The sequence below is a fragment of the Abramis brama genome (genome assembly GCF_963993115.1).
Source record: "Abramis brama genome assembly, chromosome: 5".
In the NCBI taxonomy this organism is placed as follows: Eukaryota; Metazoa; Chordata; class Actinopteri; order Cypriniformes; family Leuciscidae; genus Abramis; species Abramis brama.
Genome location: NC_139967.1, coordinates 49,583,720 through 49,598,719, shown reverse-complemented (window position 1 = coordinate 49,598,719; position 15,000 = coordinate 49,583,720). Strand labels below are relative to the sequence as shown.

Sequence of the window (15,000 nt, the reverse complement as noted above, 5' to 3'; positions counted from 1 at the left end):
ATTTCCACATCCTTACACTATTTCTACGTCATTATGCTATTTCCACATCATTACGCTATTTCCACATCATTACGCTATTTCTACGTCATTACGCTTTCTACGTCATTACGCTATTTCTACGTCATCACGCTATTTCTACGTCATTATGCTATTTCTACGTCATCGTGCTATTTCTACGTCATTATGCTATTTCTACGTCATCGCGCTATTTCTACGTCATTACGCTATTTCTACGTCATTACGCTATTTCTACGTCATTATGCTATTTCTACGTCATCGCGCTATTTCTACGTCATTACGCTATTTCTACGTCATTATGCTATTTCTACGTCATTGCGCTATTTCTACGTCATTATGCTATTTCTACGTCATTACGCTATTTCTACGTCATTATGCTATTTCTACATCATTACGATATTTCAACATCATTACGCTATTTCTGCGTCCATCATTACGCTATTTCTACGTCCATCATTACGCTATTTCTACGTCATTACGCTATTTCTACGTCATTATGCTATTTCTATGTCATTACTCTATTTCTACGTCATTACGCTATTTCAACATCATTACGCTATTTCTACGTCATTACGCTATTTCTACGTCATTACGCTATTTCTACGTCATTACGCTATTTCTGGTTGCATGTAAGCGTAGCCATTGATCTTCTGTGTTAGTTGTTCTCTGTTTAACCCGATGAATGATTTCTCTCTCCTCCTCCAGATAAACTCTGAGCTGCCGGTGGACGAAGTATTTGCAATTGTTGAAAAAGCTATTGATGAGCTGAAGTAAAAAGCACTTGACGACAAACCCTGGTTTCTTTTGCATTTTTTCTCATATAGACTCGCCATCTCTGTCTTTATAGAGCCTAGTATATACTCTCTTCAAACTACAGAAGGATTCAAAAACCTTCAGACTGGACATCCAGAAATGCCCTTTTCTGTGTGTGTGTGTGTGTGTGTGTGTGTGTGCGCATTCATTGGTCAAACACACCAATCCAGACTTTAATCAAGCAAACCTTCACACGTTCTTGTTCTTTAGTGCACAAGATTGAAAAAAACATCTCTACAGTTTGATTAATTATTATAAAACGGATAGTTACGTTCCTTGATTGTGATTGGTTGAGCCGCGATCAAAGACTGTTCCGGAAGTAAAAACCCCATAAGGAATTATAAACCCCTTATAAACCTTTAAAGGGGTGGTTGATTATGATTTCACTCTTTTAACTTTAGTTGGTGTGTAATGTTGCTGTTTCAGCATAAACAACATTGCTCAAAGTTCAAAATACCACTTCTTCTTATATTTTTACTTGAATGTAAATTAATATTTGATTCTTTTTGGCATTAACATGCATAACCCAGCAGTCTGAGTATTATTTTAGTATCATAGTTTTGTTACGAACCCTTTTGTTAAAAGTGGCTACGTAAGGGTTTCACAACATAAAGAAGGACACGTGAAACACGAGTGCGCTGCGTTGACATTTATTATACTCACAAACATGTAAAGACTCACGAAACACGTATCACAGATAAAGAAACATAACAAACTTCAAATAATATGATGGTAACAAATATTAACAAGACGAACAGCAAAGTAATTTAACTAAATAAAAGAAAAAGAAAAGCTTGTTTGCTGGTTCTCCTCTCTCCTGCCATGCTCCGCTTCAGCGTCCTGATTATAGTGAATCAGAAACACTCCAACGAGACGCAGGTGTATAATGATGCACAGGTGCGGACCTAATAATAAACTCAGACACAGAAACAAACACAGAGTCATGACGTCATCACAAGGAGAGGAAAACACGAGACACAAACCGTAACAGTTTTAATTCATATTTTGTAAAATAATTCATAATTATTTTATTTTTGGGTGATTCTTCAATTGGGGGCTATTTAGCCATCTTACATTTTGATTAATGAAATTTGGTTGAATTTTGTTAGAATTATGTCAAGATAATGTTTACATGCTTTGATATAAAGATATAATAATGGCCACGACTGTACTTAAATATAATTTGAGTATTTTATATCTATTTGCCAACTGGCACTGCAAAATGTCATTCCCGTCACAACATCAAAAAGTCTCATAATGCAAAGAATGTATCAAGGAGATCATTTAAACTCATTTATCTTGCAAACATTGTTAACCTTCAACAATACGTATAAAAAACAAAATGTTTCCATTCAGCGAATTACATATATTTTCTTGTTCTTACCATCAAAATGTGTTTTTCTGTGTTCATCAAAGCACACTTTTGTTTAATTTCTGGAAAATTAATTTTAGATGTTTTTTCTTTGAATAAGTGGATGAGTATTTCATTAGGCTTTTCATGTAGCACCTCAAGATTGAACATAAAAAAGTTTTAAAGGTATGTTTGCTGTAAATTAAGCAACGTGGCGGTAATGACATACTGCTCTGGTAATGACATAGTGTTTTGGTAATGACATAAATGAAAAGTGCATTGATACATAAAGCAAATTTAAAGGCTTAAATAATTACTTCTGGTGAGTGTTGTTGAAAGAAATGGACAGATTTGAGGATATATATATATAAATATGACACAACCATCAACTTGAACATGTTTATTTATCAGTAATTTGTTAGTCAGAAAAATATTAGACAACCTTAAAAGTATTGCTTAATTTAACAGACCTGTGTGTGTGTGTGTGTGTGTGTGTGTGTGTGTGTTTTACATCACTAGTGCAGTGTCCGTTCTCAGAGCATATAAGCCCGGCCCGCGTGAGGTGCGCCGCTTCCGCTCGCGCTGTTCTGTAGTTTACTAAAATTCTGAACGTGTCGCGTCTCGCATGTCCATCTATATTGCACCAAATGCGACACTGCACTCCTTTGTGAAGTCGATTGGATGAACGGTTCTCGAAATAATAAAAATGCAAACGGACATACCGACACATAGAGATTCCTGCCTTTATTAGAGAGAATATGTTCAGCCCCCTCTCTCCGAAGGTTCGAATATTCAATGTTCACTACTACCGAAGCTTCGAAGCTCAAAAAATGGCCTTAAAAATCACACTATTATGCTTCTTTAACTTAATTTATAAACACATAATATGATATAGATAGTGACACAGAAAATGTCATTACCACCATCACTTGTCATTACCATCACAAGTTGTGTGTTGGTAATGATGTGTTGCGGTAATGACATTTTCATTTTTTTTTCAGGAAAAAAGATGCTAGGTCATGGATTTGCTAACATCACTCAACAGCTAGTACAAAAAGAACTTTAAATACACATAAATCATGTGAATATATATATATATACATTTATCAAAATATTGCTACCACAGCATTTATGGTAATGACGCTGAATAAGTCTACTCCATGATCAGAAGGAATTCATGATTAAATTACTTACTTTTTCAGACATCAAATATCACTGTTCTTTCATGGCTGACATGTGCTCCCCTGCTAGTCTTCATTTCCATGGTTACGGCATAAACAAGTCTTACCCTCAAAAATATCCTTGTTGTAATCATAGACTGTCGCGGTAATGACAGTATTGTTGTGGACAATACTAAATTGTTAAAAATATTCACAGATTGCACAGACATGAACCCAAATTATGCATCAAGTGCCTTTTAAAGTTACTGTTTAAACATATATTGTAATTTTTTAATGAACTGATAACATTTTATCACATTTTCAGAGCAGATACGTTTTAAAGTCTGGGTTGGGGACAAGGCCTGAGTAGCCAAATATTAGTGATGAAAACATTTTTAAAAATGGAAATCATACTGATTTTAGTGTATAACATTTTTTGGTGGTGCAATGAATATTATTTGAAATAACTAAACTATTTATTTTATAATATAGTATTTTTAACATGAATGTATAACCTGAGGACATAAAAGTTCCCCTAATTGAAGAATCACCCTTTTATTCTTTCCTTTTTCCTTTAAATTTTAAAGCTTTAATCAAAATATTAAATATTTAATAAACTATAGTTTTTATTCATTTTCTTTCAGTTTTAGTTTGTCATTTTGATGCATCAAAATAAACTAAATGAAAATGCGAAATGCTGCAACTAGCTGAGGCTACTTTGTTTTCCTTCAGTTAAAGTTTATTCTATTTCAAGTAATGAAAATGTTTTTCAAAGTCCCCCTGTGGTGAAAATCCAGCTTGTAATGTAGTTTATGTGTCTATGTGGTGTTTTTAATGTGCTTTAAGACAAAGCATGTGTAAATTCATAAGTCGACTCCATTGCTGAGTATTTCCTCCTTAAAACTGCAGTGAACCAAAGACAGTCTCAAAAACACGCTTTGAAATCGCTGGTGTTTCTGACGTCACAAACTACCTTGTAACCAATCAGATCAACGTGTGATCGTCAACCAGTGGATCTCTGAGCTGAGTGAGTGAGTGGAGGCGGGGCTCATTTGCATATTCATATAACCGCGCATACTAAATGAGGCAAGGGTGTCGAGTTACATTCAAGATATTTTAAGACATTTTTCAAGAAATTTTTTTAAATATGTGATTTTGGTGATCAAAGATGTGTTTTAAGGGATCCCAGTGGGCATTTGATGTCAATTTAACATCAATATGACATCAACATTGATGTCAAAATTATGTCACGAAATAGGTCAAAAATGAAAGTTATATTGACATCAAAGTGTCAATGTCAATTTGATGTCAAGATTTTGACCTCTGCTGATGTCATTTTGATGTTATTTTGATGTCATGCTTTGTTGGTATTTGATGTCAATTCAACATTTATTTGATGTCAAGATGTCATGATGTTGATCCCAGCAGGCACAGGATATGGACTACAGCGTCGGTCAGACGTTGGATTTTGGTTGAAAATGAAAGTCGGGTTGACGTCTAAATCCAATGTTTGTTTGACGTCAGGCTCCAACGTTGGGCAGTCGCTGAATTTTGGTTGGAATAAACCAAACAAAAAGGTGAAATGCATGGCCGTACACTTATTACCAGCTTCACTTAAAGCTAACCAGATTTACTTTATTTAATTTCCGGTTTAATCAATAGTTGTATTTTAAAGTCACCATGATGGTGGTTAGTGTTTGCTTTAGTTTGACTTTTTAGTATAAAATTTTCTCTGGCTGCTATAATTGTGTGTTTATAAAGCATATTTGTTGTGGCAAGAAAGCCATGAGAAAATTTAGATCAGGTGATGATGATGATGATATCATCATGTAATTGCCTGAATCCCTGATCTTATTCAGTGTCTAATGTTTGTTTTATAATAAAGGACAATTGATTTTACAGCATGAGAGAAATGTTGCTTAAATAATATAAAGGATTTTAAAAACATTTAGTGCATTTAACTTTTTCCTCTACATTATTACTTAGCCATCAAGAATCAGTGTATGACTCTCAACAATGGTGACAATCAATGAAATGCTTCATGCTGCAGTGCATGCTGGGTACCACCAATCAAAACTCACCCATATCTCCCAGCATGCATTGCGGCTTTAATAAATTATGCAGCTGGAGTTGATCTGATTATCTGGATATTTTGTTTGAATGTCACCATTGTTGAGATTCATATTGTCTAAGTACTGCCATAGATGAGAGGTTTTTGTGCACTAAATCGTTTTTAAAAATCAAGTATATTTTTTGATAAACAACACTGCTAGATATGCTGTAGAATCAAATGACTTGTATTATGAATAAAACAATGTTAAAACCACAAGTCCTATATAATCAAAGCATTAGACACTAAATAAGATCAGGGATTCAGGCAATTACATGATGATATCGTCGTCGTTATCGTCATCATCAATAAACAGCCAACATCACCTGATCTCATTTTCTCGCGGCTTTTTTAGCTACAACAATTGTGCTTTATAAACACAATTATAGCAGCCAGGGAAAAGTTTAATTTAAAGAGTCAAGGGTCAAGAGCACAACTAAAGAAAACACTAACCACCATCATGGTGACTTTAAAATACAAAATATTATTTCTTTAAACCGGAAATTAAATAAAGTAAATCTGGTTAGCTTTAAGTGAAGCTGGTAATAAGTGTACGGCCATGCATTTCACCTTTTTGTTTGGTTTATTCCAACCAAAATTCAGCGACTGCCCAACGTTGGAGCCTGACGTCAAACAAACATTGGATTTAGACGTCAACCCGACTTTCATTTTCAACCAAAATCCGACGTCTGACCGACGCTGTAGTCCATATCCTGAGCCTGCTGGGCATCTATTTGACATCAGGATGCCATGATGTTGATGTCATTTTAATGCTATTTTGATATCATTCAATATCAAGCTCCAATATCAGATTAAATTTACCTTTTATAGTTATAGCAATTATAGTGTCTGCTGTCATTTTAAACGTGAACTAAATGTAAATATGCTAGGATTTAAATAAATAAAAACACACATGCAAAATACATAGACCTAGGCCTACAACTTTCAAGATCATTCAGGCTAGGTCTTTTAGATGTTGAAAATGAGTCACATTGATTTACAATGAGTAATAAATATACTTTTTTCAGACATTTCAGACATTGTTTTGACATAAATTTCACATCAATTTGACGTCTTGTTTCCTGACATCAAATCAACATCGATTTAATGTCAATGATATTGACCTGAGATGTAGGGACCAGAAAAAACATGTCAGATTGATACCTTTGTTAGGCATCTTTACAACCACAAGGAAATAATTACAAAATATAATGAAAATATGCATATTCATGCATGTCATACATGGTGGTCAAAATCTTGACTATTTGTTGATGTCAAATTGACGTCAAGGTGCCCGCTGGGATACAATGATTGACTACAGGGGGACTTATATGGTTTTAGGTTTAGTTATTAACTATAATAGCTGCTGATCTGGTGTCAGCACTGCTCTCTAGTGGACAGAACTGCTCACTGAACTGAACAAGATCATGCTGATAATGATAATTAAACCCCAAGGTGTCCAAACAACACAAACACGGTCAGGATGTTTCCTGGTGTTTCAGACTCACGGGTTCTGAAAGCACAGGATCCAGTTGTTTTTACTTCCAACGGCTGCGGGATCATCATCACTGGATCCTCACACACACACACACTTCTCTCGCACGCTTCCTGTGAGCAGAACAACACTTCTCCAGGTTTCCTCTGAGGAACACTCGTCTGATGAAGAGGAGGAAGAGGAAGAGAATGTGTCCTGAAGAACAAACGTCAGGTTATGTGTGGAATTTCACACACTCGCACACAAATACCTGAAAACATCCTGGAAAGAAGTGTGTGTGTGTGTGTGTGTGTGTGTGTGAGGCTTAATTTGAGGAGTGTGTGTGTGTGTGTGTGTGTGAGAGAGAGGCTTAATTTGAGGAGTGTGTGTGTGTGTGTGTGATGGATAAAATTAGTGTAAGGGTAGAGAATATACAGTTTGTACAGTATAAAAACCATTATGTCTATGTAGAGTCCCCACAAGTATAGCTAAACAAATTTGTGAGTGGGTGTGTGTGTGTGTGTGTGTGTGTGTGTGTGTGTGTGTGTGTTCAGCTGTGCTGCTGAGAGTCAAATTCAACTTCACATTTATTTGTATAGCACTCTTCACAATGCATATTGTTTCAAAACAGAAATGCATATGGAAAATATGAGCGTAGCTGCTGTTGGTGACATTAAGCAAAGATAATCATGTGCATTTAATCTGATATAACAGGAGTATAAGTTATGAGAAGCATTATATGAATGCTAAATTAATCTAGATTTAAACTGGCAGAGTGAGTCGGACCCACGGACATTATCAGGAAGGCTATTCCAGAGTTTAGGAGTCAGATGACTTTGATATTCTAGGCACGCCCAGAGTTTTGTGATCTTAAAGAACGTGATGGAAGGCGATAGAAGATCAGTTAAATACGCAGGAGCTAAACCATTTAGGGCCTTATAGGTCACTAATAATACTTTATAATTGGAACTTAATAGGTAACCAGTGTAGAGATAATAAAATTGGTGTTATATGATCATATTTTCTTAGTTAGAACTCTAGCAGCGGCATTTTGGACTAATTGTAGCTTGTTTATTGAGGATGAAGGACAACCAGCTAGTAATGCATTACAGTAATCTAGACTAGAGGTCATGAATGCATGAACTAACTTTAGCGATGTTTCTGAGGTGGAAGAAGGCTGTTTTTGTAACATATGAAATATGATTTTCGAATGACAAGTTGTTGTCTAATATAACTCCCAGGTCTTTAACTGTAGAGGATGAAGTTACAGTACATCCTTCCAAATGCAAATTATAGGTTTACTAAATAATCTTAGTAACATTTAGTTAGAAAGAAAGAAAGGAAGAAAGAAAGATTAGTTAGAAAGAAAGAAAGATTAAATAGATTGTTTGAAGAAAGAAAGAAAGATTGATTAGTTAGAAAGAAAGAGAGAAAAAAAGATTAGATAGACAGACAGACAGACAGACAGACATATGATAGATAGATAGATAGATAGATAGATAGATAGACAGACAGACAGACATATGATAGATAGATAGATAGATAGATAGATAGATAGATAGATAGATAGATAGATAGATAGATAAGGTTTTAAGAAATAAATAAATAAAGAAAGATTGATTAGTTAGAAAGAAAGATTAAAGATTATTAAAAATAATCTAAATAATCTTTCTAACTAAATTACAGGTTTTTGGTCCAATAAGCAATACCTCAGTCTTATCTGAATTTATTAGAAGAAAAATAGTGGTCATCCAATATTTTATATCTTTAACACACTCTGTCAACTTGGATACTTTAGAGATTTCATCTGGTCGTGGTGAAATATATAAGTGACTTTAATCGGCATAACAGTGGAAATTAATCCCATGTTTTCTTATAATATTAAAAAGTGGCAGCATATATATTGAGAATAGCAGCGGGCCTAACACAGAGCCTTGAGGCACTCCATAATTTTACTATTTAAACTGACATTATCTTACAATTTTTCCCTGTTTAAGTAGAAATGGTAAAATGGTAACGGTCTGATAGATACGATCTAAACCACCTGAATGCCTGTGCCTGTGTACCAGTGTAATTTTGTGGTCGATCCCAGAGTATTTTCTGATCTATAGTGTCGAACGCAGCAATAAGATCAAGTAAAACTAGTATTGATATACACCCACAACATCATAATGCATGAAAGATGCAGCTTGTTATTAGTTCTGTTGGGCAAAATGTGTCCCCATTTGGAAGTACTTTTCATAAAGCAAGATTGAACATTTCAAACTAAGAAACATTATGGTGAAAACAAATAACCACGTTGGAGGTTTTTTCGAGGGGGCCTTTATTTATGCATCCTTACTCAAAAATGCTCCATCAATAGTGAAACTGAAAATCAATAAATCTTTTGTCTCAAAAATGTACATTATGTTTCTTTGCAATTCATTGCCTCTATACAGTATGCAAAGACGTCATGGGTCAAGAAAACTGCGTTTACATGCACATTTTTTCAATCTTATAGTAAGTTAATCAGCTTCAGCAAACGGGCTCCGTCTAAACTAAACCCCCGCCTGTCACTCGCGTCCTTGACGGATCCTCTGAGGGTCATAAGGAAAGCCAGGGCCTCGCGCAGACACTTTCCCTTTGTGTAATGTGTTGTTTGCTGATGACATGGAAACGAGTGGCACCGCGTTCAGGCCGACAGACAGAGCAGCGTTTCCTGCGATTGAGTGTGTGTGGACGGGATACGTGCAGAATGGACTTCATGTTGTTTGTTCACGTACATCAGAAGCAGCTTTGAAGACTCAAGGACACACACTCACTTTTATCTCTGTTAAACCAACACATGATTGTCCATCATTTATAATGTGTGAAATTACCAATTTCAAATTGGTAATAGTCCATTTAAAAAGTTAAGTCAGATGAATATTTGTTTTATAACAGTACACATAAGAACTTATTTTGGCAAATCACATGGAAAAAAGTTTGTATAATTGTCTGTTAACAATAACTAAATGCAAATGGCTTGTTGATCAAAACATATGAGTTGATTCTCAGTGAAATTGTCAAACTCTTCACAACTTCTTAACATTGTTTCATTGTGTGATTCATCACATGCAAGAAATGATCCATTCAGTTTTCAAAACATGTCAGATATGCACGTATATTCTATAAATATCTGACATGGAATGTTTGTAACGTCTGCTAAGTTGGCAAATGGCCTGCCATTGTAATGAAATGGGAATCACAATCTTACAAATCCACCAATCATATATGTACTGTATATATCAGGCAGACCCTTAAATGTCCAAAAAAACCACTGTATTTTTAAAATAATTAAACACTGTGTGACAGACACAGACAGACATATGATAGATGGATAGATAGATAGATAGATAGATAGATAGATAGATAGATAGATAGACAGACAGACAGACAGACAGATGATAGATGGATGGATGGATAGACAGACAGACAGACAGACAGACAGACGATAGATAGATAGATAGATAGATAGATAGACAGATAGACAGATAGACAGACAGACAGACAGACAGACAGACAGATGATAGATAGATAGATAGATAGATAGATAGATAGATAGATAGATAGATAGATAGATAGATAGATAGATAGATAGATAGATAGACAGAGAGACAGACAGACTGTCATGATTCCTGTCTTGTGTTCCCCTTGTCTTGTGTGGACTTGTTATTTCCTGTTCTGTGCCATGTTTTGTAGTCCTTTGTAGTTTTTCTAGTTTATTAGTCTCCCCAGGTGTTTCTGATTAGCCACACCCCCTTGTTATCTTGTTTAGCTTGTTTGTCCCTGTGTATTTATAGCCCTTGTTTTTCACTTGTTACTTTGTCAGTTGTTGTATGTGTAATGGTTGTCTCTCTGTGATTCCCAAGGTTTTGTTCCTTTGTTCTTCTGAGTTCTGTATTCTCTGTTTTATGTTACTTTATTATTCTCTGTTTTATGTTACTTTATTAAATCACCCTGCGTTTAGATCCTCGTCTTCGCCTTCCTTTCTCAGCAACATTACACGGACAGACAGACAGACAGACAGACGATAGATGATAGATAGATAGATAGATAGATAGATAGATAGATAGACAGACAGACAGACAGACAGACAGACAGACAGATGATAGATGATAGATAGATAGACAGAGAGACAGACAGACAGATGATAGATGATAGATAGATAGATAGATAGATAGATAGATAGATAGATAGATAGACAGAGAGACAGAGAGACAGACAGACAGATGATAGATAGATAGATAGATAGATAGATAGACAGACAGACAGATGATAGATGATAGATGATAGATAGATAGATAGATAGATAGATAGACAGAGAGACAGAGAGACAGACAGACAGATGATAGATAGATAGATAGATAGATAGATAGAGAGACAGACAGACAGATGATAGATGATAGATAGATAGATAGATAGATAGATAGATAGATAGACAGACAGACAGACAGACAGACAGACAGACAGACAGATGATAGATAGATAGATAGATAGATAGATAGACAGAGAGACAGACAGACAGATGATAGATGATAGATGATAGATAGATAGATAGACAGAGAGACAGAGAGACAGACAGACAGATGATAGATAGATAGATAGATAGATAGATAGATAGATAGATAGATAGATAGATAGACAGAGAGACAGACAGACAGATGATAGATAGATAGATAGATAGATAGACAGAGAGACAGAGAGACAGACAGACAGATGATAGATAGATAGATAGAGAGACAGAGAGACAGACAGACAGATGATAGATAGATAGATAGACAGAGAGACAGACAGACAGATGATAGATGATAGATAGATAGATAGATAGATAGATAGATAGATAGATAGATAGATAGACAGACAGAGAGACAGAGAGACAGACAGACAGATGATAGATAGATAGATAGATAGATAGATAGATAGATAGATAGATAGATAGACAGAGAGACAGAGAGACAGACAGACAGATGATAGATAGATAGATAGATAGATAGATAGATAGATAGATAGATAGATAGATAGATAGATAGATAGATAGATAGATAGACAGAGAGACAGACAGACTGTCATGATTTCTGTCTTGTGTTCCCCTTGTCTTGTGTGGACTTGTTATTTCCTGTTCTGTGCCATGTTTTGTAGTCCTTTGTAGTTTTTCTAGTTTATTAGTCTCCCCAGGTGTTTCTGATTAGCCACACCCCCTTGTTATCTTGTTTAGCTTGTTTGTCCCTGTGTATTTATAGCCCTTGTTTTTCACTTGTTACTTTGTCAGTTGTTGTATGTGTAATGGTTGTCTCTCTGTGATTCCCAAGGTTTTGTTCCTTTGTTCTTCTGAGTTCTGTATTCTCTGTTTTATGTTACTTTATTATTCTCTGTTTTATGTTACTTTATTAAATCACCCTGCGTTTAGATCCTCGTCTTCGCCTTCCTTTCTCAGCAACATTACACAGACAGACAGACAGACAGACAGACAGACAGACATATGATAGACAGACAGATGATAGATAGATAGACAGACTAGGGCTGTCAATCGATTAAAATTTTTAATCAATTAATCACATGATTGTCGTGAGTTAACTCGTGATTAATCGCATTTAATCGCACATTTTTTTATTTGTTCTAAATATACCTTAAATTAATACTTTTCAAGTTTGTAATACTCTAATCAATGTGGGCATGGATAAATATAGATGCTTTATGCAAATGTATGTTTATTATTGAAACCATAGTCAACATAGAGCATGAAGACGAGACATGTTTTAAAGGTCATAGATGTTTTTTCAAAGAACTTGTTCATGTCTATTAGACACATGTAGAAAGAACAAAGAAATACCATGTTCCCATTACTTCTCTTTCTTTGCACTGAGCAATTTACTAACAAAAAAATGTTTAGATTTTTGCATGACAGGGCAGCTCTTCTGAAAATGCTAAATGTACATTTATTATTTATTATTACATTATAGTTTGTCTCTCTCTGTGCCCATTTTGATGAAGCTAAATTCTCAATAAAACTGTTTTCATTGGTATATTTTACTGTTTCTATTGTCAAACAACGCAATGAATTTGAAATGGTGACTGAAACGCGACCCAATAAACATAACCAGCTCTCCCTTCCAAGACGTTAAACTGCACAAAAATTCTGATAATCGAGCCGTCGTCTGGTGAAATCAAATACACATAAGCTAAAGACAATATCCGTGTATATTTGTAAAATTAGAGAAGCAACATAATATCTGTTTAACTGAATTAAAGCGCTGCTCCTCCGCGCGAGACGCAGAGAGAGAGAGAGAGAGGCGCGCGCGCGCGTGCTGAGAGAGCCGGTAGATTCTCAGAAACTAAATAAGGTTTGGGCGCTGTGTTGAAGGAAAAAAAATCGCTAAAGGGGTCTGCAATGTCGCTAAGTTGCCAACACGGTGTATCTCCATTTCTCCAACTAGGGTTGGGCCACGGGTCAAACAGAAAATATGCGCTGCGTTAATCGCCCGTTAAAAAAATTAGTGCCGTTAATATGATTTTGCGTTAACGCGTGATTAACGCGCTAACTTTGACAGCCCTAAGACAGACATGATAGATAGATAGACAGACATGATAGATAGATAGACAGACATGATAGATAGACATATGATAGATAGATAGATAGATAGATAGATAGATAGATAGATAGATAGATAGACAGACATATGATAGATAGATAGACAGACATATGATAGATAGATAGATAGACAGACAAATGATAGATAGATAGATAGACAGACATGATAGATAGATAGACAGACATATGATAGATAGATAGACAGACAGACATATGATAGATACAAGGGCGTAGATTTGGTTTGAACATTGGGGGTGTTGAAGTTTGGGTATGTCTCCTGATGCCTCCTTTTCATGTGATCATGGTATAAATATTGGGGGGGTTATCTTCCCCCCAACCCCCCCACAAATTACGCCCCTGGATAGATAGATAGATAGATAGATAGATAGATAGATAGATAGATAGATAGATAGATAGATAGACATATGATAGATAGATAGATAGATAGATAGACAGACAGACATATGATAGATAGATAGATAGATAGATAGACATATGATAGATAGATAGATAGATAGATAGATAGATAGACAGACAGACATATGATAGATAGATAGATAGATAGATAGATAGATAGATAGATAGATAGATAGATAGATAGATAGATAGATAGATAGATAGTCAAAATAAGTACAGTCCATCGTGGACGAGACTCAGGAGGAATTCTGGTGTGGTACAGGGAGGATCTGGCCAAACACATTTCTACCATTAGAGTTGGGAAATTTCATTGCTGGTTAAAATTAAACCAAATTGGCATTTCAGCTACAGACACATATCTCTGTGCCATCTACATTCCCCCAGTGGAGTCCCCTTACCATGATGAGGAATACCTCAACAACATCCACACAGAAATCAGCCGTTTCCAGGCCCAGGGAAACGTGCTGCTGTGTGGAGACTTTAATGCGAGAACTGGATCTGAACCTGATGTCATAGATCCAAAGGGCAGTGAATATGTGTTTGGCCAAAATCCCCCGAGTCTCACAAGAAAACTTCCATCGAGAAACAACCTTGACCAAACCGTGAATAGAACCGGTAGAGAGTTGGTGCAGCTCTGCCGAGCCTCAGGCCTGAACAAACTGTTCAACACTGTCCTTAGTTCAGGCTGTTTTCCTGACATCTGGAGCCAAGGACTTATTACCCCAATTCATAAGAGTGGAAATAAATTGGACCCTAATAATTTCAGAGGCATTTGTGTGAGCAGTAATCTGGGGAAGTTATTTAGCAGTATTTTAAACAATAGAATTGTAAGCTTCCTTAACGAACAATGTCCTGAGCTCGAGTCAGATTGGCTTCGTTCCAAATCACAGAACTACTGACCACATTTACAGCCTACACACCCTAATCAGTAAACACGACGTGGGGTCCACTCGGTGATCAGAGCTACACTAGATGGGACAGGCATCCAACAGAAGCCCTACACACTGAATTCTGCAAAATGATTCTAAATCTACAAGGGAAAACACC

The 15,000-nt window shown here is 35.8% G+C and overlaps 1 protein-coding gene across 5 annotated transcripts in view; it reads left to right on the top strand.

Annotated features, from left to right (window-relative positions):
* Window positions 1-810, top strand: part of ak1 (adenylate kinase 1) — a 21,002-nt gene extending 20,192 nt beyond the window's left edge. For 3 of the 5 annotated variants that reach the window (XM_084114161.1, XM_084114162.1, XM_084114163.1), the window contains exon 7: window positions 1-810. This exon is cut by the window's left edge and continues 464 nt beyond it. In XM_084114161.1, the coding sequence (XP_083970287.1) occupies window positions 1-664 (664 nt within the window). In that variant the 3' untranslated portion in view covers window positions 665-810. The other 2 variants (XM_084114164.1, XM_084114165.1) reach the window with 1 other exon arrangement.
* The last annotated feature ends 14,190 nt before the right edge of the window (window positions 811-15,000 follow it).